General features: G+C 56.1%; 1 protein-coding gene across 8 annotated transcripts; it reads right to left on the reverse strand.

Moving 5' to 3' along the window:
- Positions 1-661: 661 nt before the first annotated feature.
- DEAF1 (DEAF1 transcription factor) lies at positions 662-27,529 on the reverse strand. Of its 8 annotated transcripts, XR_014294726.1 has the most exons (13): positions 27,134-27,528; positions 24,866-24,963; positions 23,354-23,483; positions 22,920-23,066; positions 22,265-22,404; positions 21,315-21,380; positions 17,449-17,575; positions 16,567-16,695; positions 16,092-16,220; positions 14,188-14,435; positions 7,232-7,321; positions 5,521-5,660; positions 5,002-5,392 (listed from the first exon to the last, which is right to left on the reverse strand). XR_014294726.1 is itself a non-coding variant. In XM_082628414.1 (12 exons), the coding sequence occupies exons 1-12, from the start codon at positions 27,420-27,422 to the stop codon at positions 979-981; spliced, it is 1,695 nt and encodes a 564-aa protein (XP_082484540.1). In that variant the 5' UTR covers positions 27,423-27,528; the 3' UTR covers positions 662-978. The 8 variants fall into 8 exon arrangements, 7 of the variants coding, with proteins under 7 accessions (XP_082484540.1, XP_082484539.1, XP_082484542.1 ...); XM_082628414.1 differs by lacking the exons at positions 5,002-5,392; positions 5,521-5,660 and adding an exon at positions 662-1,083 and having other exon boundaries at positions 7,232-7,318; XM_082628413.1 differs by lacking the exons at positions 5,002-5,392; positions 5,521-5,660 and adding an exon at positions 662-1,083 and having other exon boundaries at positions 27,134-27,527.
- Positions 27,530-27,634: the final 105 nt, after the last annotated feature.

Here is a 27,634-nt window from a genome sequence, read left to right on the forward strand (position 1 = left end):
ACCCCAATAAACCCACTTAGTCCACAGAGGCCGATGGAACGGAGGCAGAGGGGCTTCTGGGGGGGCAGGTCCTCCCCCACCTGGAGCCAGGCTGGGCGCGGGGGGACGGGCGTGGGCGCCACCCCCTCGGCTCACCGGGGAGCGTGTGGCCCAAAAGGCAAGTCTCTGTGTGCTATGAAGAACCTTCTGGAAGCAGGAGCTGGGAGGTGTGGGGCCAGAGGTGTGAACGAGATGCAACAGTGAGGCGAGCGTCGGGATCAAAGTCCATCTCTGCACAGAAGACGGGGCACCGCAGGCTTTCCCTGAACCCGGCTTGGGGACAGGCTGGGCAGGGCACCGGGAAGGGCAGGAACGAGGCCCCCAGCCCGCGAGAGCTGGGCCAGGATAGCCGGGTGCAGGCAGGAGCCACCCTGGGCGGGTCCCCAGGGGTCCCGGGCACGCTCTGTGCAAAGGGAAGGTGGCACGTCCAGACGCTGAGCTGTCCCTGAGACTGGACGGCGGCTCGGCCTTCCCGGCTGGCAGCTCTGGGGCCCCAGCTCCTGGGCAGCAGGTGCCGGCCTCCCATCCCGCCGGGCTGGGGCCCGTCTGGTCTCGGCTTCCGAAGTTCACGATCGGGCCCCCGGACCTCGGGGAGGTCGGAGCTTGGAGTCACCAGTCCACGTGGGGCAGGGGCGCCAACTTTACTGACAGACACATGTATGTACACGCGTGTTACAGAACACGACACACCCGTAGGGAAGACCGGACGCTCATGATCCAAGGGATAAAAAAAAGCACCGCGAGCGGGCATCGAGGGCCCAGGCTGCGTCCACCGGCCGCCCTGGAGAGGCCCACGCCCCCTGCCCCCCTTCGGGGCTTGGCGGCAGGAGGGCGCCGGTCACACGACGTCCACTCATAACTTGGCCAGCAAGTTCCTCCTTGTCCTCAGCGCCCCCCGTCCTCGAGGGTCCTTCCTGGCCACAGAGGCCCCGCGAGCCCTCACACGGTGACTTTCTCGATCACACCCTCGGCGACATGGACATCGTCCCCCTGCACGGTGACAGCTGCCGACTGACCACACATGTGCTGGTGGTCCTTCCAGTCCTGAAAGGAAGGACAGACTCCGTGTTACAGTTCAGAGTGAGAAGGCTGTGCCCGGGAGTGGGTCTGCACGTGCTGAGCAGCCAGCCCTCCAGGGCAGGGGGCTCCCAGCCTCGCCCACCCTCCTGTTTAGGGACCCACTCCAAAGGCAAATACCCAGGATGACCCTTGAGACACGTCCACGCTCTGATCCTGCTGCCTCCTCCCTGGGATCTAAACGAAAACGCTCACACCTGCAGAGGAACACTTGTCTCTGATGTTGCTGCCCCACCGTATTACTTATCATTGCAGAAGTGAAAACACTGAGCGGGAGCCAGCCACGTGTCCACAGAGGGGCTGGGAGGCCGCGGCCCCCAGGGAGGTTGGGGAGGACGTCCACCCCCCCCCCCGCAACGCCCCCCGTCAGGGTGGGAGCTGCCGTCGCCGGTTCACAGGTGGGAAATGGAGCCGAACTTGGCCTGGAGCAGGGCTCACTCTGGGGGCCCGACGGGGCGTGGTTAGTGGAGACACGGACCCCAAGACGCATGGAGAGGTTAGGGTTTGGTGAGCCATGACAAGACTTGAATGAACATCACACACACTCGGAAGCACAGAGACCAGCGGTGACCCCCGGAGGGCAGGGTTCCAGCTGCCTATCTTCGTGCTGTCCTATGTCTTCCTAATTTTCTACAAGTGTTGCCTTATTTTTATAATAAAAAAGTAAAATTTCAAATAATTACAGGCATACCTCAGAGACATTGCGGGTTCAGTTCCAGAATAAAGCAAATGTAGCAATAAAGCAAGTCACACAAGATTTCAGGTTTCCCGGGGCTTATACAGATCACGTTTGCACTACACTGTAGTCTATTAAGTGTGTGACTGTACGAACCTAATTCAAAGACACTCTATTCCTAAAAATGCTAACCATCACCTGACCAGGCAGGGTTGCCGCACACCTTTAATTTGTAAAAACGCAACCTCTGAGAAGCGCAATAAAACAAGGTCTGCCTGTATATCAAAAGAATAAATTTTTTTAAATTTATTTTTTATTGAAGTTTAGTTGATTTACAGTGTTGTATTAACTTCTGCTGTACAGCACAGTGATTCAGTTATATACACATATTTTTTCTTTTTCACATTATTTTCCATTATGGTTTATCACAGGATATTGAATATAGTTCCCCATGCTATACATTAGGACCTTGTCGTTTATCCATCCTATGTATAATAGTTTGCATCTGCTAATCCCAATCCATCCCTCCCCTACCCCGCTCCCTCTTGGCAACCACAAGTCTGTTCTCTGTCTGTGAGTCTGTTTGTTTTGTAAATAATTTCATTTGTGTCATATTTTAGATTCCACATATACGTGATATATGGTATTTGTCTTGCTCTGTCTGACTTACTTCACTCAGAATGCTAATCTCTGGGTCCATCCCTGTTGCTGCCCATGGCACTGTTTCATTCTGTTTTATGGCTGCGTCGTACTCCATTGTCTGTATGGACCACAGCTTCTTTATCCTCTGTCGATGGGCACTCGGGTCGCTTCCAAGTCTTGCCAACTGTGAACAGTGCTGCTGTGAACGCTGGGGTGCAGGTGTCTTTTCGAATTAGAGTTTTCTCTGGATAAATGCCCAGGAGTGGGATTGCTGGGTCAAATGGCAACTCTATTTTTAGTTTGGTAAGGAACCTCCATGCTGCTCTCCATAGTGGCTGCACCAATTTACATTCCCACCAACAGTGTAAGAAGGTTCCCTTTTCTCCACACCCTCTCCAGCACCTGTTATTTTTAGACTCAAAAGAATAATTTTTTTTTTTTTTTTTTTTTTTTTTTTTTTGCGGTACGCGGGCCTCTCACCGTTGTGGCCTCTCCCGTTGCGGAGCACAGGCTCCGGACGCGCAGGCTCAGTGGCCATGGCTCACGGGCCCAGCCGCTCCGCGGCATGTGGGATCCTCCTGGACCGGGGCACGAACCCGTGTCCCCTGCATCAGCAGGCGGACTCCCAACCACCGCGCCACCAGGGAAGCCCAAGAATAAATTTTGAATTTGTAAATTACCTGACTATGTAGATTACCTGACTCTGTAAGTCTATACAGTATTTAAAACTTCATGTGTGCTGGGCTCAAGTCCACGGTGTTTCACACCACACCTAAAAATTAACTCAAGATGGGTCATAAATCTAAAAATAAGAGCTTAAAGGGAGCTCCCTGGTGGTCCAGTGGTTAGGCTCCAGCACTTTCATTGCCATGGCCAAGGTTCAATCCCTGGTTGCTGAACTGAGATCCTGCAAGCTACGCTATGTGGCCGAAAAAACAAACAAAAAAAGAGCTAAAATTATAAATGTTTTAGAGGAGAAGAGGAGATTTTCCTAACCTTGAGTCAGGCAAAAGTTCTGAGATATGACACCAAGAGCGTGATCTCCATTAAAAATGTTTTTTTTTTTTAATAAACTGGACTTCTTGGGACTTCCCTAGTGGTTAGGACTCCATGCTTCCACTGCAGGGGGCCCGGGTTTGATCCCCGGTCAGGAACTAAGATCCCATAAGCCTTATGGCACGGCCAAAAATAAAAAATAATAGATAATAAAAATTTTTTCAAAGTAAACTGGACTTCATCAAAATTAAAAAAACTTTTGCCCTTAAAATGACACTATTAAGAAATAAAGAGACAAGTCACAGACTGGGGGAAAATACTTGGAAATCACGTATCTGATAAAGGACTTGTATCCAGAATATACACAGACATCTCCACACTCAATAAGAAGAGAAACGATCCCATTTAAAAATGGGCAAAAGATTTGAATAGACACTTCCCCCAAAAAGATATACAACGCCCAATAAGCACACACAACGATGCTCAACATCTTTAGACATCAGGGAGATGCAGACTAAACGCATTGATGTCGCTTCACACCCAGTAGCAGGGCTACGACCAGAAAGCAAGAGCAAGCACTGTGGACGTGGTGGACCCGCCACCGGGGTGGGGGGGGGTGCAGTCACTTCGGAGAAGTTGGGAAGTTTCTTACTAAGGTTAAACACAAGTTTACTATGTGACTCAGCAAACCCATGGACGCACGTAGCCAAGACAAACAAAACCCTGTCTCCACCCTGGAGCTCGCTCGTGAGTGTTCACGACAGTCACATGGCGGGAACCACTCAGATGTCCGTTGGCTGAGGATGGAGGGCAAGACGAGGTCCAGCCACACCGTGGACGCTACTCAGGCTCCACGTGGATGAACCTTTTGAAAACACGCTGGTCAGAGGAAGCCAGATGCGGGAGACCACATGTTATACGACTCCTGCTACGTGAAATGTCCAGAAGAGGCAAATCTACAGAGAAAGAGATTCGTGGTTGCCAGTGGCTGGGGTGTGGGCCCGAGGGGGCTTTTGGGGATGAGGGAAAGTTCTGAAACCGAATCGTCATGTTTGCACAAGTGCAAACTTACTAAAAACCACTGAATCGTGCCCTCAAAATTAGTGGATTTTATGGTATGTAAATTCTACCTCGATGAAGATGTAAAACACACACATACACACACACCCACCTCACGTGGGATTTGCAAAGAAAAGAAAGTCGGCACGTAAAAGCCAAAGCAACTGATGGCCCTCGTCCAACTGTAAGCAGGTGAGTAACATTAACGACCTTTCCAGGTCTCTGGGGAGCACAGTGGGCGGGCCCAGAAGCGGCACTGTCCGAACCACCATTTATTACGAGGAGCCTGGGGTTTAAGTGTCTTCAGGTCCTACCGAGTGTTCACGATGGCTCCCACGTGAAAATTACGGGTTTTGAGCTGCACTGTACACTGATTTTTGTAAATACTGGGTTGGCCAAAGAGTTTGTTGTTTTCCATAAGGTGGCTCTAGTAGCGTTTAATTGTCTTTAACTTCACTTGAAACAATTCTGTTAGACTGTATTGTGACAGCTGTCATATCAGCGTGCACTTAAAAAAGTTATCGAAATTGGTGAAATTTTGTGTAGCCATTTTAATATTGAAGAAAAAAAGCAACATTTTCAGCATATTATTCTTTACTATTTCAAGAAAGGTAAAAACGCAGCTGAAACCCCCCAAAAAAAGACTTGTGCAGTGCATGGAGAAGGTGCTGTAACTGATCAAATGTGTCAAAAGTGGTCTGCGAAGTTTCGTGCTGGAGATTTCTCGCTGGACGATGTTCCACGGTCAGGTAGACCAGCTGAAGTTGAAAGCGATCAGATCGAAACAATAATTGAGAACAATCAACGTTATACCACGCAGGAGATAGCTGACATACTCAAAATATCCATATCAAGCCTGGAAAATCATTTGCATCAGCTTGGTTCTGTTCATCGCTTTGATGTCTGGGTTCCACATAAGTTAAGCGAAAAAAACCTTCTTGACCGTATTTCAACATGCGATTCTCTACCTAAATGTAATGGAAATGTTCCATTTTTAAAACAAATTGTGATAGGCAATGAAAAGTGGATACTGTACGATAATGTGGAACAGAAGAGATCGTGGGGCAAGCGAAATGAACCACCACCAACCACACTAAAGGCCGGTCTTCATCCAAAGAAGGTGATGTGTATATGGTGGGAGTGGAAGGGAGTCCTCTATTATGAGCTCCTTCTGGAAAACCAAACGATTAATTCCAACAAGTACTGCTCCCAATCAGACCAGCTGAAAGCAGCACTCGACAAAAAGTGTCTGGAATGAGTCAACAGAAAATGCATCATCTTCCATCAGTGACGCAAGACCACATGTTTCTTTGATGACAAGGCAAAAACTGTTACAGCTTGGTTGGGAAGTTCTGATTCATCCGCTATATTCACCACACATTGCCCCTTCGGATTTCCATTGATTTTGGTCTTTACAAAATTATCTTAATGGAAAAAATTTCAATTCCCTGGAAGACTGTGAAAGGCACCTGAAACAGCTCTTTGCTCAAAAAGATAAAAAGTTTTGGTAAGATGGAATTATGAAGTTGCCTGAAAAATGGCAGAAGGTAGTGGAACAAAACAGTGAATACGTTGTTCAATAAAGTTGTTGGGAAAAATGAAAAATGTGTCTTTTCTTTTTACTTCAAAACCGAAGGAACTTTGTGGCCAACCCAATAAAACCAAAGCCTATGCCTTTATCAGGGCAGCGTGTCACAGGAGCACAAACCTAACACAATCAACGGAAGAAATGGAGTCTTTGTCAACAAGGTTATACCTGAAATATAACCGCCCAATTCACCAAGAGAGGTTCCAAGACTGCAGCTTGCATTTAGACAAAATGTTATCTGGCTAAACGACTCCATCAAGAAATAAAGCCACAAATCTTCCTCTGATGGTTCAAAGTCAGGGAAGAGTCACCGATCAGCCGCCCTCTCGGATCACGAGCCAGCAGGAGCCCGTCCACCCGGCCGGCTGCTCCTGGCTGCCTGGGCTCCTCCCAGCGTCCCCAAGCGCAGCAGGCGTGTGGGCCCTCTCCTCAGCACACAAGCCATAGGTGACACAAGGGAAAGCAGACCTGCGGGGCTCTTTCCCAAGTCTCCCGCCCCGGGAACGGGCCAGGGCTCAGGAGAGTAGCTGGGAGCCCCTGGACACGCTTTCCACGCTGTGCTGACCCCTGCAGCCCCCTGGGAAGCCCTGAGACGCAGAGGAGGGAGATGCCACGTCCCACACACCCTGGTCTTGGGGGTCATTCCTGCCCACCTCCCACCCGAGGACATCTGAGGATGGGGCGCTTTGGGAAGCCGCCAGGCACAGGGTCCCCTGCACGGCAGAGGCTGTGTCCGCAGATGCAGCTCCAAGTCACAGGCACCAGGGATGGGATTTTTTACTATTTGTCCACCCGGCAAGTTACCTTTTTTAATCATGGAAAGTTTCTAAGAGGAGAGGATAACCCCACAGGCCCCAGTCAACGGCTTGGCCCCTCACTCTGAGTAAGGGTGAGAAAAGTGATAAAAACCTGAACTAGCAACTGCTACTCCAGAATACTCTTTAATCTTCTCAGAATTAGAGGTCTACATGTACAACCGTGCTGACTTTCAGGGTCTATGACGAGGCGTCCAAGGCTAGGGAGCACTGACCGTGACAAGGTCAAGGCCGTGGGGGAGCAGTGGCCTCCATGGCCATGGCCATGGCCTGTGTGGCTGCCTCGGGGTTTTGCCGGAGCCCAGGGACAATGCAGAGGTGACATGGGGGGAGGCCTACCTTGCGCTGGCAGAAGGTGGAGCAGTAGTTGACCTTGTGGCAGCCGGTGCACTCGCTCAGGGCCTCCCGGCCGCAGTTGACACAGAACTGCTGCAAGAGGGCACAGGCGTCAGTCGTGGGGACAGGCTGACCCGCGTCCCCGCCCCCCGCTGCCCAGACGCGGGGTGGGCACCTGCTGAGCGGGAAGCAGGGCTCCGGATCACACCAATGCACCAACCTTGCTCCAAATACCAGGGGATTTCATTGCCACCAAGTACGTGTAGGAAACCAAACTGAGGAAGGCCAGGATTCTCAGTTGTCAGGATCGTCTCCTGAGCGGTCAGGCCCTGCAGTCCCCCAGCCAGACCCTCATCCACAGCCCAGGCGCCCCCAGCCCAGCCACGCGGCTCCATTAGGTGGGTCTCCTGTGTGTCTTCCCCACAAGACGCGAAGGAGCCTCTCCTTCTAGCCAGCCAGGGAGGGGGACTCCGGTGGCACCGCCAGCGTTGGTGTGTGCAGCCGTGACCCGCGCTGCCCGGCGCACCCGGCTGCACCGACTGCAGGCCAGGCCCCTGCTCCCAGCCGGCGGGTGAGTGTGTGACTCGCACACCCATGAGCCACACCAGACGCCCGTTCATCACACCACTGGCCGCCTCCCACCGCTACCCCCGAGGGTATATGCCAAGCAGCAAACTGCTTCTTGGTTCCTGTTCTGGATTGCAGCTCCTTCCTCTGCCCAGCGCTGACTGACATGCTCCACCCCGAACCCCCGCCACCCGCCTCACTCGCTTCGGGAAACACGCACATGACGGGGACTCTGAGATACTACTAAGTTAGCTTGTCCCCTGTCTCTACTTTAAAGAACAAAATACTTACAGAAAAAAACCGAAGTCTGTAACCACACATAGAAATTCCTCCAGGGAGAGCAAAGGTCTCACAGTTAGTGAGAGCAGAGGTGTGGCTGCCCGTGAGGCTCGGGGACCCCACGGACCCTCCTGCCTCTCAGCTTGGAAGTCCTCAGGGAAGCGGCCTCGTGTCACACCCTGTCCCCCACAAGCCCGCAAGCCCCGCTCACCTGGACCTGCCATGTTGGTGCTCCTGGCACCAGCACAGTTCTTGGAAAACAGCAACCGCTCAATAAATACCTCTTAACTGCATCAAAAGCCTGTGTCGTGAGCAGACCTTGTGGGGCGGGAGCCGCTCTTGGGCGGCAAGTACTTCCGACCCCGGGCTCCCAACACATCCCCTTGGGAATTACTTCTTAACCCAAGCTAACCGGGGGCAGGAGATCCAGCTCAGACACGCCGGCTGACACACAGACGGAGACGGACGGGCACAGAGCCCTCGGGCTGTGTCTGCACACACCGATTACAACCCACACGGCTACGTGCTGCCGGCCAAGAGGGCCCAGATCTTGGTTCCTAAGAGCGTTCGTTCTCCAATAAAGGAACCAGGCTCCCTGGAGAAATGGCCGATTCCAGGGCTGGGGCGGGGAACCCCCAAGGTGGGCCTGGAGCGTCTTCTAGCACCAGAAAGGAGGGAGGTGCTCTGAGGGGCACGTAAGGGACGCGGGAGCCGACTGAGAGCTCCAGCTGTCAAAGCCAAACCGGATGAGCAGAACAAGTAACACGGGTGCCATGAGCCCATCTTCATACAAACAAAGGTATAAACAAATGTACAAGAGACAGATTCCCCACGGAGAAGAATTCTGGAACTATTCCTAGATCACCCCTGTCCAGGAGGGGGACCCCCACCCAGGGTGACTAGGGGAGGAAAAGGGGAGATCACTTCACAGATGGAAACCCCCGATCTGCCCCAAGTGCGCATGCTGGGCCCTGGGCCCTGGGGCCCTGGAGTGAGATGAGTCTGTGAGGGGGGCCGGGGGCTTATAAGAAGAGACAAACCAGAGACCTCCCCCCACCCTGGCACGGCCAGGAGGCACGTCTGCAGCCTGGAAGAGGTGTCACCGGACCGACCCGCGGGCACCGGCTCTCTTCCGGCGCTGAGAACAGCGTCTGCGGTGCAGCCAGAGGCGCTGCCCAGACCGCCCGCCGCTGCTACTCTTCGGGCCACAATTCCCGCTTGAAAAGGAAGTTGGGAAGATCATCGAAGGTCTGAGAAGGAGCCGGGAGACATGAACACAGGCCAGAGCACAGAGATGGGGCCCAGAGTGCACGCGTTCCCCCAGCCAGGGGCCGTGGCAGGCGGCCCAGTGCCCTGCAGCCATGTGGCTGGCTTGTGCTGGACACAGAGTCCTTGACGGGAAGGGCGTCTGGTCTTCCGCCCTGTTGAATCTCTGCTGAGCTAACTATATACACACAACACAAATGCCCCATGGTTACAACTGGCAAAATCTCCTTAATAGTTCAGCAGGGCTAAAACTTGATTTTTCAAGAAATTCCACATAAAACGTCCAAGCAGGCAGCCCTGCTTCCCTCCCTGGGCCGCGAGCACCTGTGCCCTCACAGGGAGCCAAGGAGGGAGGGTCCAGCCTCCTCCTCGGGGTCCCGAGGTCTCACTCGTCCGGTCCTCCCCACCAAACCCCAGCACTCTAAGGAGGATGCTGTGGACAGGATTCTCCAGAAGAGTTCTCTGGGGCAGCCCTCCCCCAACCATCCAGCTGGGGGGCTCCGTCTCACCCTGACGACATCAGGGTGTCCAGCAGCCTCTCCACAACAGCTACCGGTGTTCCCCACCTGGCCTCCTGGCTCATCGTCCCCCAGGCCCCGCCGGCCGCTTCTCACTGCCGTCACCTGCTTCAGGGACACGTTTTGCATCCCCTCACTCACACGTGACTCAGGTCAGGGCCTCTCAGCCCCCAGAGCCCCCTGAAGCCCCTGGAGGATCCTGGGGAACAAGTTCTCCGAGGAGTCCAGTTCCCAAGAACCCAGCGTCCAGGTGCTGTGGTCATCACGGGGCCACAGGGATCAGACACATTGCCCGTTACGAAGGGTAAACACACAGGGTGCACAAGGTGGTCAACCCACGTCTGCAAGCAACTTAACCAGGTCACCCGAGGAGCCTCGTGACACCAGCACACACAAAAGGACACTAGCGTCCACCCACCGGTGGTACCCGGACAGGACGGATGCCTAGCTTCCCCTCGCCATGTGATCAGCTTACAGGAAAACTACTGGAGGACACGTCACACCTATAGCTCCAGAGAGAGGACAAACACACCTGTAAGAGCTCCAGCCATTTTCAAAGCTCAGGATGCGGGGACGTGTCGGATGCCTTGGCGGGGGAGGTGGGCTCAAGCCCCTCCCTAAAGGCTGAGCATCCTTCCGCCAAACAGGATTTTAAGGATAAAAATCGTTGCATTTCTTTCTTAGAAATTCATAAAATTACAAATGAAATGCAAAGCCCAACTTTTCACGGTGGGGACCTCAGCGATCCGGCTGCGGCAGATGCTCCTGGCTGACCCGACGGACACGCACGTCAGCACGTGTCCCACGTGGGTCGAGGGGGAAGTTCTGCACAACAGGAATTCAGCTTCTGGACCCTTAAATGTGGGATGAGCGTGGCCATGACTGTGGACTATTCCTACGTGAAAAACAAAACCCACGCAGCTGACTCAACATGGTGCCCTGAAAGTAACCTCGGGACCGACCAGGTGGAAACGCCTCGCTCCGTCTTTTTCATGCCACCTGTCTTTGGAGAATTTTCACAGAGGGGAAGAGATGTGTCTAATTTACTTGTAATTTTATTCTGTGAAAGAAAGGTCCACAAAAATTAATGAAAAATGTAAAACGGAAAGTTAAACCGTTTTCCCGTTGTACTTCCCTGCTGGGATGAGGGTCGGCTTCCTGTGCTGTCGGCGCCACCCCAGACCCGAGCCACCCGCCCACCCGCCGTCCAGCCGGCCTGACGTGGGGGACACAGTGGTCTCCCCCACTCCCATAGTCTCGGCAAGGGGGCATCCTCGCCAACCCCCAGGGGAAGTGAGGGTCGCCCCCCCCCCGCCGTGCTCATCAGGGACAGGTGGTGGTGAGGCCGTGGGCACGGCACACGGCACACATGGTGGTGGACGCAGGATGGGCAGCCGCCCTGGCAAACAGTCTGGCGGCTCCTCAGAAAGTGAGCCCTGAGCCACCGTGGGACCCAGCGGCTCTGCTCCCAGGTACACACCCAAGAGAAGTGACAACACACGTCCACGCAAACAGCTGTGCAAAAATGTTCAGGGCACTGTTCACGACAGCCAAAAAGTAGAAACAACCCAAATGTCCACCAATGGTTGAGGGAAGAAACATGTGGTGTGACAACTAATATTTAGCCATAAAAAGGAATGAAATTCTGGCCCAGGCTACAACGTGGATGGACCTTGAAAACACTCTGCTCAGTGAAAGAAGCCAGACACAAAAGGCCACATGTTGTGTGATTCCGTTTCCAAGAAACATCCAGAACTGGCAAAGCCACAGAGACAGAAAACAGGTTGGTGCAGCTGGGGCCTGGGGGTGGCGGGGAATGACGGCTAACGGGTCCCGGGCTGCTTTGGGAAGTGATCTGGGATCAGACGGCGGTGATGGCTGTAGAAGTTAGTGAACAAACTACTGGACTGTGCACCTTAAAGGTGTGAATTCCACAGTATGTGAACCACATTTCAACGAAGAAAAAAATGCCCTTTCGTTATGCATACTGGGGATTTTTCTAATGTATATGATCAGAAACATGAACATATGAGTGCAGTTTGTGATTAAGATGCTGGTTATAACTGCAAAAAACAGATACGATTAAGTATTTTAAAAACAGGACTAGTAAAATGTTTACAAACATGAAACATGCAGAAATTAAATTTTTTAAAAATTGGTTGCCGAGCAGGAGACCACTTTTGCTCCGCATGTGCAGCCTCCAAAACCAAACAGAATGAAGGAACGGTTGCCGCTCTGGTGACCAGAGCAGCCTGTAGGGCTGACCCTCCCAGACAGTGACCACTGAGCACAAGACACAGTGATCTGAAGGCTTGAAAGCAACTAAAGGAAGCAGGAATGGGGGTGGGTGGGTACTGAACCCCGGGGAGGGGCGGGGAGAAAGGCCCAGGCAGGTGGGGCAGGAATGGGGGGGGTGGATCCAACCCTGGGGTTGGGGAGGTCCTCGAAGGTGGGGCAGGAATGTGGTGGGGTGGATCCAATCCCAAGGGGGAGGGGGAGGGGAACGACCCCCCCACGTGGGGCAGCTTTTCCCTCAGGGCCTCCCCACCAGGTGTGTGCGGCCACAGCAAGGGGCCCTGGTCACCTGGGCTGGGGGGCGGGCAGAGGGCTGAGGATGGAGCTGCCAGATGGCTGGAAACCAAGGGAGACCGAGACCGGCACAGATGGCCACAGGCACTTGCTGCCCCCAGGCAGCCAGCACGGAGCTGAACCAACAGAAATAGCAGCCCAGAAGGCGGCGCTGAGTAGGGACCTTGGTGTCCCCACCCCCGCCCCAGAAGGGCCTGCATTCTCGCACGTGAGGGGGCAGCAATGCCGCCCCCTCCGCCCGCCCAGACCAGGACTAGAGATGTGACGGGCAGAGGTAACCGAGACAGACCCCCCATCACACAACAAAGTTCAGGAGACCAGCCAGGAGCTCAGCTGCTTCTGAGAACCAAGTCCAGCACTTTTCAGGGGAAGAGAAAGAATCCAACAGAATTCAGAGCTTCTGCCATGAATAACCCAGAAGGTCCAACAAACAGTCAGAATGACTGGAATGTGAAGGAAGGAACAGAGCTTCCACAGTCAAGAGGAAAGGAGTGAACAGAAGCAGATCCTGAGCTGACCCGAAGGTCAGGATCGGCCAAGATATTAAAGAAGCGATGATGCAGATGGTCAGTGAAGTACAGGAAGAGGCGACCATGCTGAGCGGCTGGCGGGGGCGCAGCGGAGTAAAGGCAGCTCCATGAAAGACGCACGTAGACTTTCAATCCACTGCCTCTTGGCGACGAGAGCCCCACTACTTAAGATCCAGCAAGCCAGGTGTCGCGGCCAAAAAAAAAAAAAAAAAAAAAAAAAGGAAAACTGCACCTGAAAAGCTCTTCTTTCCCCTTACCTATAAAAAGTAGTACTGGGCTTCCCTGGTGGCGCAGTGGTTGAGAGTCCGCCTCCCAGTGCAGGGGACGCGGGTTCGTGCCCTGGTCTGGGAGGATCCTGCATGCCACGGAGCGGCTGGGCCCGTGAGCCATGGCCGCTGAGCCTGCGCGTCCGGAGCCTGTGCTCCGCAACGGGAGAGGCCACAACAGTGAGAGGCCCTCGTACCGCAAAAAAAAAAAAAAAAAGTAGTACTAACTGAAATTCTTTTTCTTATTCAGATTGGTGGAAATAAACCAATTCAACACACCTACAAACCAAAGTGACACTGAAGACGCATCACTGTCCGTTCTCCCGCCTCCAGCCGCCCCCAAGAGGGCTTGGGTACCGAGCAGCCCGGCCCACCCTCCTCCAGCCCCAGGTGAGCCCTGGGCAGTGAGGACACACCTCCTCTCGGCACCTGCCCCGCGTCACCTAGAAGACTGCATCCCGAAAGGCGCCACAGGGCTGAGGGACCCTGTGCTGCAGGAGACACTCTGGGCTTCCTGAGCCACGGGGACCTCGTCGGCAGCGAAATACCTGTGACGGCGCCTCTGGGGCTGAGAAGCCAGTTCCCCGCAGGGCCGAGATGCGGGCACCGAGCTGGGTGCCTGGAGGGGCTGGTGACCACAAGACACACACCTGCTCTGACCTCTGCCCCAAAGACACACCAGAGGACGCTCCTCCATATTTGGTAACACACGAGACCCGTTTCCCCGGGAGGAGGATGGCCTGACAGGGTGAGTGACATCTACAACAGGCGGGCACTCAAACACAACGGCTGGTGTGTGTGAGGGACAAAAACGCCCGACAGGTAACGGTGGCCACTTGTCTATCAGAGAAGCTTCACTTGTACGTGGGCCTCCGGATCCCCCTGCCCAGGAAGGTGGGCGGGCTCTGCAGGTGGCCACCATAGACCCGCTGCGCAAATGGTACCTCTTTCCGCTCTGCATCTGCCTGGACTCTGGCCTGGGCCGCGGCGGCTTCTCGGTAGGAGCTGGCCTGCTTGGCCTGTTCAAACAACGTCTTCAGCTGCTGCGCGGTGCTGAGCAAGGAATTGACCATCTCCTCCAGGTACAGCCAGTTCCGCTGTTCCGACATATCCAGCCCGTTGACCACAGCGGGAGACACGGCTTTGGTGGGGGTGGAGGGCGGCACCGCCAGGGCGGGCAAGGATGTCAACACTAGCGTGTGGAAAGCAAAACACAACAAGAACTTAACCCGTCTCCTGGCTTCGAGGTGCCTCCGCACGCTCATCAAATGTGGGAAAGTAGGGTGGCGAACAGATGACACCCATGGCCCCGCCTTCAAGCCGCCCGTCCATGGACGACACAACAGCTGCAGGTGAGGTGACCACGGAGCTTGTGCAGAGCCAGTGGGGCGGGGGGGGCTGTTACATCACATAAAAAGTAAAGCAGACGGAAGAACTAAAACCTCCTGGTTTCGTTTCTGCTCACACAGAAAGCCTTCGGGGATGTCTGTGGTCCCCAGGGGGCTGATGAGGGATGCAGGAGACAAGGTCCCCTTAGCTGGAGAAGAAAGTCGTGGAGGCGGGAGGGAACCTCAAAGGGACGCTGTTCTGGACGGGAAGTGGAGACTCGCACACGCGGACACGCAAGGGCTCCCCGCCCCTGTCCCGGGGGGCCTGGGGGCAGAGACACCCAGGCTGTGCTGCTGAATGTCTAACATCCTCCCAGAGAAGAAGCCCTGACTGTAGCGTCGGCCGAGTCCTTGGTGTAAAAGCCCCACCAAGGCCCATTTCCAGCCCCCAGCGAGAGGCCACTGGACACAGGCTGCAGGAGACACACGGGAGCTGGACGAGCGACGCCTGCCCCCTCGGCCATGGCCAGACCTTGCTGTGAACCCTGCCCCGCCCCCGCAAGGGCACGGCCCTGGGGCCGGACATAAGGAAACGGGCAGCATGACAGGGTGGACAGAGGACGCAGCAGCCGCTCTAGGGGACCCCGCCAGCCAAATCAGGGACCATCCCAATACAAATCATCCCAGCAACAGGTTGCAGAGCCCTGAATGAAACAGGAAGCCACACGTCCACGCTGAAACAAGCTAAGAAACAAGTAAGCAGACGGGGGACGAGTAGCCCAGGCCTCGCAGCCCTGCTCAGGGCACGGCCGACCACATGGGGCAGACACTCCCCATCCAGGCCCCGCCCAGACCCCGCAGTCAGCAGGGCCGCAGCCCGGCCAGGAGGCTCACCAGGCCTGGGGCCAGGGTCTGAGGCAAGGTATGGGGAAGAGGCAGAACGGAGGCGAGCTTTAAGGGTGGGAGGGGTGTCACAGCAAGAGGAGAGAGCGGTGAGACAAGCAAAGGAGAAGGAGAAGGGGCGTTTTCTAGAACTCGGGGCAAGTTTCTATCTTGCTGTCTTGTCTCTGGTGGAAACCGTGAAAAACACAAAGGTCCACCAGCTGGGATTACGATGCTCCCTGTAAAACAGTGTCCTGACATAGAAATGTGTCCAAAACGTGCCATCAGTGACAAATCGCTCAAAATGCACACGCGGGGCGATGTCCCCATTAAGCTTCAGGCGGGGCGAGTCGCAGACATGCACACACCCTCTCACCTGAGGCCACCCGGATGAGCGTCCTCACGGGACAGACCCCAGGCACAGTGTCCTGGTCAGAGCCTGGCCGAATCTCAGGCTCTGCAGGTCACAGGTCGCTACGTGAGCAGCCTCACCCCACACAGAAACGAGCGGCAGCTTCCAGTGAAACCTGCTTTACAAACACAGGCCTGAAGCCCCACACCCCACTTCACCTAGGAAGCCTTTCAGAAAGATGATTCTGCACGTGACGGCCACTGGCGGAGAATTCTTTCACACTGACCTATTTTGGGATGAGATGTTGGCAACGCGGCCTCCGGAAACGGTGCGATCTGACAGCTGTCCTGATATCCTGGGTAGTGGGGCTCCGGGTGGCCAACCCTGCATGGGGGCTGCACGCCTGCTTCTTGTACTGTCAGGGGAGAGGGACACGATGGCGTGAGACCCAGCTGTGCTGCACGTCCAACAGGGCAGCTCCTGAGCCGTGGAAGTGGAGGACGTGAACTGTCAGAGGGACAGTATTTGGGATGTTCTGGGTGAAATAAAACACAGTACAAAAGCCAGTTTCCACTGTTCCCTTTCACCTTCCGGAGGCGGCTACCAGAGCATTCCACATGCACACAGGGCATTTCTGCCCCCCGGCGCCCGTCTAGGCTCCATGAGCAGCCTCAGCTTCTCAGGCCCTGGTCCCGCCGCCCCTGCCTGCGGGGGTCCAGCGACCCCCTGGGGCCGCGTTGCCAGGTGCTGAGACAACTCACCTGTGGCTCCCGCGAAGACGTCGCCCTGGGCCGGACTCTCCGAGATGACCGCGGTGGCCTCCACGGTGGACGCCCGGTCGAAGGTCAACGCGCCAGAGGTAGTGATCTGTCCTGAGGGGGTCACGGTGACTGGAAAAGCAGGAGAGCTGTCACTGCGTGCTGGGCCCACCGGGCACATCGCAGAAAAAGCCAGGGGCCAGAGCGGGATGCGCGGGGGCCACAGCAGCGCCCACCGGCCCACAGCCACCTCTGCAGGGGTGGTGCCTGGGGGGGGGCCAGAGACGCCCACCCCAGCAGACGCAGCTCCTGCTGTGTGTCCTGAGGACCTGGATGTACTGTCCCGTCAGAAAGCAAGAGATAAAATTTAAAGGAACGTAAGAAGGACTTTGTAGTCTGAATTAAGAGAAAAGTTTTCGTCAAAGCTGAAGAGAAAACACAGCGGTGCCCCCGGCATTCTGGGGGCTCTGCCTCCGCCTGCCGACCAGCCCCAAGGACACGGGGCGCCTCCCCTGCAGGAGCCGTCAGGCTGCTGACAGCCCCTAGTGACTGGGAGCCTCCCAGGCCTCTCCCACCACCGCAGCCCCACTCGCCTCGCGGTTTCAGAAGCAGGTGCCTCCCCCGCCTCGCCCTCCCTACATGTGCCCCAGCCGCGCCTGCCCCGGGGCGGCAAGACCTCGGAGGGCCTGGGGGCTGCGCGGACTGAGACCCAGGCCTCCAGTCGCAAAGTGAAGTCCGTGCCGAGGACAGGCCGGGACCGAAGAGGCCAGGGAACCCCCGTGAGCGGCAGCCATGCTGCTTTTGACCCAGACCCCTCGGCCACACATGTGAGCAGGACATGCTAAGAGCATGTCGCGTGACGACAGCTGCTTCACTGTGACTCACAGGTGGTGGCGGCTGCGGCGGGAAGCAGGGTGATGTTCTTGGGGGTGTCCTTCTTGACGGGTGTGGCAGGCAGCTCGTTCTCCTTCTTGCGCCTCTTGTAGGGGACGAAGAGCCTGACAGGCCCGCTCTGGGGGAGGGGGGGCGGGAGGAAAAGTGAGATGTGTGGAAACGCCACCCAGGACTATTCTCCAACAGCGACCTGCCTGGAGACGTGCCCAGACTGCGGCCAGAAGACGGAACCGTGCAAAGCTCCCTTAGCTCCCTTTAGGCCCCAAACGGCTTAAAGTAACAGAAAAGGTACTTTCAGAGAGAACGTGTGAGTAACAGCGCTTCCAACAGGAGAGTAATATCAACACCAAATTTTTAGGAATTCCCGGAAGACAGAAAGCAAGTGGGGAGCAGGGGGCGCCCCGCAGACCCTGAGGCCCCGACACGCGGGAGGAGAGAACCTTGACGGAGCAGAAACAGCAGGAAAACGTGAAGGTCAGGGGAGCCTCCCAGCTCACGCCCAAGACCCCTGCGGGCTCGCTGGCCCTTCCTGCTGCCCATTCAAACCTGCTGTGGACCCGTGAGTGAGCTTCTGTCCTACGCGCCAACCCCAGAATTTCCACCGGGCTCTCCCCAGTGGCTCCTCCCTTTACTGATTTTCTCCACGTGTTGAGACGTTGCCGTCACCTTCTAGGCTAAACCGTGTCCTCAGGACCACCTGTGAGGCCCTGACCATCAGGGTGGCCGTATTTGGAGTGAGGAGGCAGCGGGGGTCTGGAGGGTAGGGCCCTGACCCGCCGGGGTTAGTGCCCTTGTAGGAGCAGCTGTGTAAGCGAGAGCTTACAAGCCAGGAGGAGCCCCGCCAGGCACAAACCAGCACCTTGACCTGGGCTGCCTGCCTCCACAACTGTGAGAAAGTCAACGCCTGCTCCTGAAGTGCCCTGGCCTCCTGCCCAGCCCCTGCAGACTGAGACCCGTGCTGACAACCCTTTGACGTGTTTCCTTCAGCCCCGAAGACATAGAGGCTTCTTGGAAGTCTCATCTGCTGCCCCCATGATGGGCAGTGCCTGCCGCCTGCTGCTTTTCTTCTGTGTGGTTCACATACCCCTGGCCCTTTACATTACTCACAATTTTTGTTGAAACTGGACATTTCAGGCGCTGTACTGAGTGGCTGTGCAGATGACTCCCCCTCCCTCCAGGGCCTCCTGGCTGCAGTCCTGGACAAAGTCTCTCTCACCACAGTGTGGCCCTGCTGGCCTCCAGGCGGCAGTGACCAAGCTACCGCACCAGCTGTTGGGCTCAGCCGACTGCTCTACCCTTTGCAAACTGCTCCACTGTCAGATCCAGTCACACTAGGCTCCTGTACTGGGGGGCTTTTAGGACAAGCCTTTGAGGAGGCTCCTCAGGGTGGTCACTGTCCCATGGGAGGTTTAGCTGGCTGCCCTCCTGCATTGCCGGCCTCCTCCCCACGGGCTGCCCTGGAGCAGGGCAGAAACGGCACTCAGTCCATCAGCCCTGCTCGCCGAGCTGCTTGGTCTTCTCGGCTGGCCTCAGCTGCGTGGACCTCCACCCTAGGGGCAAGCAGGGCCAGGACGATGGAGCTTCCCTAGGCCGAGCTGGAGGGACGCAGGGAGTGGCAGGGTCTGACTCGACTGCCAGACTCACAAGATTTTCCTGGATAAATGTTTCTTTTTTTGTTGTATGCCCCCAGGACAATCTCCAGAGACCTTAAGTGGTTGCTTTTTATCATTTTCACCAGTTAGGGTTACTTATTGGGGGAGTGGGTCCCTGAAGCCCCGCACAGCACCACTCCTGAAGCAGGAGCCACAATGTTTCAATTTGATGAAGTCTGACCTATGAGTTTTCATTTCATGGATTGTGCCTTTGGTTCCATGTCTAAGAAATCCCTGGTCTAACCCTAGATCACAAAGATTTTCTTCTACAAATTGTAGTTTAGTTTTGGACACATTTGGCTATATGATCCATCTTGAATTCGTGTGTATATAAAGCGTGATGTTTAGGTCAAGGGTCACTTCTACGCCTGTGAGTGTCCGACTGTTCCCACACCTGCAGGTCTGTGTGTGGACAGTGGGTCTGCTCCTAGATCGATGCGTCCCCCTCTGCCAAACACGGTCTTGACCGCGGAAACAATACAGCAAGTCTGAAAGTCAAGTGTTGTGATTCCTCCAGTTGTAGTCTTCGTCCTCAAAACTGTGTTGCTACCCATTTCCTCTGCCTTTTTTTTTTTTTTTTTTTTTTTTTTTTTTTTTTTTTTGCTGTACGCGGGCCTCTCACTGCTGTGGCCTCTCCCGTCGCGGAGCACAGGCTCCGGACACACAGGCTCCGCGGCCATGGCTCGCGGGCCCAGCCGCTCCGCGGCATGTGGGATCTTCCGGGATCGGGGCACGAACCCGTGTCCCCTGCATCGGCAGGCGGACTCTCAACCACTGCGCCACCAGGGAAGCCCTCCTCTGCCTTTTGATACGAATCTTAGAATCAACTTGTTGATGTCTACAAGATCCTGCCGGGGCTCCGAAGAGACCCGTGTTAAACCCACAGACCAGTGTGGGGAGAAGGACGTCTTCACTGCATCAAGGCCTCCAGCCCGCGGGTCCACATCTTCTCGGAGTTCTCTTGCTGGCAGTTTCTAGCTTCAGTACACACGTTCCATACATGTGCCGTCAGGTGACACCTGAGGGTTTCGGCGTTTGGAGTGACCGTAAACAACCCTACCAGGTACTCCATGCTTCCCGAGGGGGGTGACCCCCCACTCTGCTCCTCCTACCCCTGGAAGATCTCCAAGGATGTCACTTACCAGTCTTCCCAAGCAAACTTTAAAAGTATCTTATTCTCACACAAATATCCTACTGGTCATTCTACTAGACTCATGTGTGACCTACACACGAACTAGACAATTTTAGAATCTTTGGTTTTCCCACTCAACATCTCTCCAATTAAGTTTTCTTCCATAGCTGCTGCTAATTAACCAGGTGAGTAATCAAAATTAAAAAAAGAAATCGCATCATGCAGCTTCCTACTTAATTTTAAGACATTTAAAAATAACGTTCAACAATAGGAACATTGAAACAAAACTGGTAGTTCACACATAACAAATTAGTATCACACTTTGAAAGCTATACAGCAACATACGTTAAAACTAATGCAAATATCCCTTTTCTTTAAACAGTTAAGAATTTAGGATAAGAAAAGACTTCAAAAGACATTAAAAGTTCTCTATATAAATCAGCTCAGTGTAGTATTTTTTATGACGTGATGTTAAAAATGAAAAACATAAAACAGCGCATATATACTTGTCATCACCACAAAAAAAAAATACGGTTAAGACAATGACGTTATAGGGGCTTCCCTGGCGGCGCAGTGGTTAAAGAATCCACCTGCCAATGCAGTGGACACAGGTTCCATCCCTGGTCCAGGAAGAGCCCACATGCCACGGAGCAACTAAGCCCCTATACCACAACTACTGAGTCTGCACTCTAGAGCCCACGAGCCACAACTACTGAAGCCCGCGTACCTAGAGCCCGTGCTCTGCAACAAGAGAAGCCACCGCAATGAGAAGCCAACACACCACAATGAAGAGTAGCCCCCGCTCACCGCAACTAGAGAAAGCCCACGTGCAGCAACAAAGACCCAACGCAGCCAAAAATAAATAAATGAATAGATTTATATATATAAAAAAAGACGATGACATTATAGGAGCTTTCCATCATTTAAGGAAGTTTCCCTTAACGTCCTATGAGCAGCCCCAGGGCCCACCTGAGGCCTCACTCATCAGACTATGTTCAAAAACCAGAATTTGAGGGAGAAACTAAGCTGGAAGCAGCCCTGAGAGGAGCTGAGGGGAGCAGGGGCCCACTCACCAGGGTCATGTCATCACAGCAGGCGGCACAGGTGCAGGAGGCGGCATGAGGGTTTAGGATCCCATCCTGAAGTTTAAAAAGTACCACGACATGTGAGAAAGTCGGCTCTGAAGTGAGTCAACAGCCCCAGATCTCAACCAGTTTCACCCCGATCCCCCTGTGAAGGTAAAATCCCACCATTTCCAGAACCTTCTCTCTTGTACACGTCTCTGCTGGTGGCAGCATCTATCTCTCCCCTGCCAGGGAGTGTAGGTGTGATTTCTCTATCAACCTCCTAGAGCTAAACCGGAAACAGCAATGAGGAGCCCTATCCTCTCATGGATGAGCTCAAGGAGAGAGAAGTGAGGTGTCTTTTAAAAAGTCACAGGCAGGGCTTCCCTGGTGGCGCAGTGGTTGAGAGTCCGCCTGCCGATGCAGGGGACGCGGGTTCGTGCCCCGGTCCGAGAAGATCCCACATGCCGCGGAGCGGCTGGGCCCGTGAGCCATGGCTGCTGAGCCTGCGCATCCGGAGCCTGTGCTCCGCAACGGGAGAGGCCACAACAGTGAGAGGCCCGCGTACCGCAAAAAAAAAAAAGTCACGGGCAGAGTTACTCAGTTTTCCTCGGTCTCCCCCGTGTATACGTGCTATTAAACTTCCGTTTGATTTTCTCCTGTTAATAAACAAACAAGTCACACAAAATCAAACGGAAGCTGTTACGTTACCTCATCCACTCCTCACAACAAGGTGTGGAGCAAACGCCCCCAACATCCCATTTGGAACATCAGGAAGCAGATGGAAAGGTGATGTAACTTGCCCCAGGTCACACAGCAAGTGAGCGGGGGACTCGAACCCCATCTGATTCCAGCCTGTGAGCCCTGGAAAGCCCTGCAGCCGATGCCCCAGGAGGCGGGCCAGCGGCTTGTGGCTCTGAGCTGAGCAGGGAGGGTGGGGAAGCGCGGCACCTGGGTACCTGGATGAGGCACTGCAGCGGCCGCCCCGCATAGCGGATGCTTCTCTTCCAGTCTTTGCTGCTGGCCCTTCCTGCCATGGCTTCAAACTCGGTAGGACTGTACCAGTTCTCCCCCTGCTTAATGCAGCGCCCCCGGCCTCCTGAAAGGACGAAGCCACCCGCTGTAGTTCCCGCTGACATGGGGCCAGGCCCATCTCCCCTCCCGCTCACTCCCCCTCGGCGTCCCGGGCCTGCGTGCTCTCAGCCACTCCCTCGGCGCCCCACAGTGAGCCCACATCTGCAGGCAGCGCTTCCCACCGCATGCCTGAGCTCCAACCTGCTGAACACAGTCACCACACACTCCATCACATCCCACACGGAGCTCATGACCTCTTCCCACTTGCAGAGCCTTCTACCTACGGGTCACCCAGCTGACCGAGGACCTTAGGAAACATGGTCCAGCCCTGCCCCCACCACGGGCCACCCCATTCCTCAACCTGCCCGTTTGCTTAACTAGTTTATGAGTCATTACAACCATCCTTGGCCCCAACTTACAGTGGGGGATGCAAAAGGAAGGCGATCCTCGAAACAAAATAAGCAGCAGCCTGGGCCCACCCCACGCGAGCCCACCTGGGCCCACTCTGTGCCCACCTGGGCCCACCCCACATGCGCCCACCTGAGCCGAGCCTGCTCTTATACAAGGTGCCACTGATGTTCCGACAGCGCACAGGCAGCTCACTGTCGTACACCGATGGGTCCCAGTTGTACTTAGTTCCACCTTTCTCTTGGCCAGGAGCCAGAGGAGTCGGAGGAGACTGAGGGCCTTGAGCAAAGAAAGCATCATGAACATGAGAGACCCTGAACGCACCCCGAATAACAGAAAGGCACAAAAAACATCTTGATTCTAACAGGTTCTTCCCCCAGCTCAGCAGCATCACCCCCTGTAACTCTGGGCAACTCTTCTGTTGCCTGAAAAAATCCACTTTTTATACTTAAACTAAATAGTATTTGAAATTTGAAATTCACCACAAGATAAAGTTCACCCCCAGGATAAACTCCACCAGCTCTCAGAGCGTTTTGCCCCCGAGGCCTGGAGCAGGAGGGCAGTACCGGGGGTGAGAGGGGCAGCGGGTGCCTTCAGCCCGGCGGTCTCCACGATGCTCCCATCCGTGTGCACGACGATCAGCGTGGCCTTCTCGGTGTTCAGACTGTCCCCGATCTGAAGGGCTGTCCTGCCCGACTGGAGGAAAGAACACCAGTAGTCTCAAGTGACAGCGGCTGGAGCACACCTGCATGCCGGGATATGGTCCTACAGAGAGGTTCCAGCTGACGCCGCCACCGGGGGGCCCACCATGCCTCATGTCGCCTAGGCGACGCTAGGTCTGCATGGCTCTGAGCGAATGTTCACATGGCTTGTCTAAGTGAAGGGACAAATGTGTTCCTGGAACAGGAAATGCCCTCCCGTCTGCCTGGGCAGCCTCTGAGGTTGCAGGCCTCAGGGGAGGGTTTCCGAGAGGCCAAGTTCGTAACCACAGCCAAGGCCCAGTGCAGGACCCCTTCTCATGCCCGAGCCCACCCAGACACGGGGCCTCCCAAGCCATGCTGCTTACATGCCTCTCCACTGGGGCTGGATGCTGCTGTGACCGCGCCTGCCTCCTCTGGGCCAGCCAGATGCCCCTTTCCTATCCCTGCGGGCACTGAGCCCACCCCAACTGTCCATAGGCGCACGGTCATGGCCTCACTCAGACAGCCCTGGAGTGGACTAGAGACCCCGGCGCACCCCGTCCACACCAAGGCCTGGGACACTCTCATGCTTTCACGCTGAGAGGATAAAACTAAGACAAAGGCCTTTCCTTACATCTGAAAATGTGGCCTTCAAACCAGGGGAGGTGAGTAGAAGTTTATCGTGGGATTGCGGGCCCTCCACCCGGCGTGCACGTGCACACACCTGGCCTGCTCTCACAGACCTGCAGGGTCAATGCCTCAGTAAGGGCGTCTACACTGCTTACGTCTGAATCACTGAATTCGTACAGCTCTCGACCGGAAAAACAGAATGCTTTGTGTTCATTCGAGAACCACAAAGTATTTTTCTCATGAAGGTGTGTGAGACACGTAGATACTTGAGACCCCCTCTCCTTGTCAGTTTCCAGAAGGATCACACTAGTTTCTGGGTCTTCTTGTCCTCAGAGCCTGCTGACTTGGGGCCGCCCCTAACTCCCCGACCCTCTGGCTCCAGCCCCTCCTAGAAAACGAGAACGTGACAGTCTGCTGTCAGGCAGGACACCGGCTAGAGGCACCAAGTCACTGCCTGGCTATCAGCCTGTGCGCATCCTGATACCATAAGAAATAAACCAAGACTCTTAAATCTGCACCCCTGAGCCCTTCACCAACCTGCTGCCCTTACACTCAGGAGCAACAGTTTTCTGTCTGTCATATCTCAGTAACAACCACTTTGCTTTCAGGTGTACAGCGTCCCAGGTGCGTGATCCAGGCTAAAAGGAAACCATGCGATCTCCCCTCCCTTCCCCTCCCCTCCCCAGGCAGTCGGCATAGGGCAGGCTCAGGGTCTCTGGGGGACGAGCCACCTCCCTCGGGGCCGGAAGCGCTCCCATGGCGGCTTACCAGCACGTGGCCCGAGAGCGAGGCGGCGTTCGCCACCGACGTGGTGAAGACGTTGTCCGCCGAGGTGCCCACGTTGGCCACTGTCACAGTGGTCACCTCTGCAACACAGGAGCCTGACTCAGGGCCCAGCCAGAGGCCACTGGGGATAGGGCGAGGGTGGGGGGCAGCCCACGGTGGATCCAGGTCAGGTACCTGAGCTACCGTGGGAGGCCTCATGCTGTACACGAAACGCCCAACCAACGTTTCTAGACCAGTCTGAATGACCTGGTCCTTCCAAGGACAAGAGGCCACCTCTCCCTCCCCACAGAGCCTGCCACACACAGTGAAAACCACAGGGCACGCCCGCCCTCACGCACCCACTGAGCCGGCCACGGCTCTGCCCTGGCATCTCGCTCCCTTCTAGTTAAAACCATACCCCAAAGAGGCCCCTAAAATCCTAGAGTTCCCTCCCTTCCGGGTGGGATCCTCCTGGCCCCTCTCCTGCAGGTCAGCGCAGGAAGGCTCATGTCTATCCCTCCCTCCCCTTCCTTCACCCCCACCTGCCACGGACCTCTTCCTCCTGAAAAGCGGCAGACCTGCCTGTGCCCACCCCACGCGCCCCCCAATTCTAAGCCCGGCCCCTCCCAGCAGCGTCTGTACACGGGGGCGCCGCCGCGCCCCGCCCCCCGTGCTCCCCCCACTGCCCATGGCCCATTCCTGACGGGCTGCCCTGGACAGCCCTCCCTTGACGCTCCTCCAGCCACCAGGGGTGGCGCTGCCTTCCAGAATGTCCCAAGCCTAGAGCGCTTGTGGCCTGGGGGAGGTGCTCAAACTGACCGAGAGTCCTGCACATTCCATCAGCCCGAGCTCACTAAACTGCTCTAAAAACACCTGCTCCCCATCTGTCTCCTCCACCGTGTCCCAGGGAGCCGCGGGCCGAGGGGTCTGAACACAAGCTCAGGTCTAAAGAGCTCGCCAGCAGCCCAGGAGGCAGCCTCAAGCCAGCAACGTGTCCTGCTGAGTTACAGAAACCCGGGAATCACCTGACCTTGGTAATTCACAACCAACAAGTTTTAACATACTGGAAAAACACAAGGATAAAACTCCGCGGGAAAGAAACACTGTGATGTCAGTACGTGTCTCCAACGTTGCCACAAATAGCATCACATTCCCTTCCTGCATTCAGAAAGACACGTGCAAAAACAACACAAACCTGAAGAAAAACCTCACCATCCAAAATCTCAACTTCAAACCAGAGTTTAGCAACAAAAATGGAATCCTTGAAGGGCCACAAAGCCTTCTTTCTCTGCCTTTTGCGAGGATCCCGGACAGACCACAGGCACGGGGGCAGTGAGGGAACTGGCTGCAGGCCCCACGCAGCTCCTCCGGGGCCAGATAAACCGGAGCACTGGGTGGGGAGGCCGCTGTCCAGTTCTGAAAGCCATGAAACTCCCTAGGGGAGAAGAGCCTTAGGATGCTCCCCAGGGGTTCCAGTGCCCAGCTCTGCCGGCCACACGGGAGCCCAAGTGGGAGGGAACAATGCTTAGGAAAGTCTCTACCTCCTTCTGAACGGTGCCCAGGGGAGACACAACCTCTAAAGGGCGCTTTGGGGCGTGGCTCACGAACCTTGAAAATGAGAATGTTCTGTGAGGCAAGAACAAAAGTGTGGCCCAGCAGCCCGGGTGGTCCCCGAGGAAGGGAAGATCCGTAAAGGAAACGGGGGCCCCGCGGACAGGCCAGAGGGGACTGCCCCCAAAGGCTGCGGGCCCTCCCAGACTAAGTGAGATGCCTTGCTCCCCAGGGCTAAGGTCACACCTGAGCAGGCCCTCAGGATTCTGGGTGACCAGATGCTCCCAACCCCGGGCTCCTCCAGGACAGGACCCGTGTCTGACCCCTGTGTCACCAGCTCCCAGGACAGAGGAGGAGAGGACACACAAGGCACGAGGCAGGTGCTGAGAAGGTTCTGGAAGTAGCGCAGAGCATTGAAAGGAAGGAAAGGAGTTCAGGGAGCAAGTATGCTGCAGGGCAGGGCCAGGATGCTCCCATGGGGCAGGTGTGCAGGGACCACACGGCACACGAGGTAGGTGCGAGGCATGTGCTGGGGGAGGATGGGTGTGCCAGTCAGCCAGGCGTGGGCAGGGCAGGTGGGCGTGGAGGACAAGTGTGAGGAGCAGGTGCGCGCGGAGCAGGTGCCGGCAGGTCGTGCGGAAGTGTGCGGGGCAGGCGCGCAGGGCAGGTGTGGGGCAGGTGCGGACAGGTGCGCGGGAACCGCGGGCGGGCGGCACTTGCCTGCGAAGGCGGCGGCCGCGGCGGCCTCGTCGGGGCCCGGCAGGGCCTCGGCGCCCATGTCCATGTGCCCGGGCTCGGCGGCCATCACCGCCACGGCCGTCACCCGCCGCGTCTCGCGCTCCGCCTCCGAGTCTCCGTCCTCCTCCGAGTCCTCGTCCCTGCTGAGCACCGGCTCCTCCGCCTCGCCTCCCGCCGCGGCCGCGGCCGCCGCCGCCACAGCGGCCGCGGCCGCCACCGCCGCCGCCTCGGCCAGGCCCAGCTGCTTGGCGGCCGAGTCCGAGTCCTCCATCCGGACTCCGCCGAGCCCGCCCGAAGGCGCCGGCCGGAGCCGCCCGAAGGCCGGGACGGAGCCCGAAGAGCGCCGCCCGAGGAGGCCGCCCGAGCCGGACCGAGCCGGGCCGAGCTTGACCGAGGATGGCTGCCCGAACCGAGCCGAGCTGAGCCGAGCCCGCCCGAAGCCGGCCGCCAAGCCGAGCCGGGGCCGCCCGAACAGGGGCCGAA

This window comes from Mesoplodon mirus, assembly GCF_964341445.2.
Source record: "Mesoplodon mirus genome assembly, chromosome: 7".
Taxonomy (NCBI): domain Eukaryota; kingdom Metazoa; phylum Chordata; class Mammalia; order Artiodactyla; family Ziphiidae; genus Mesoplodon; species Mesoplodon mirus.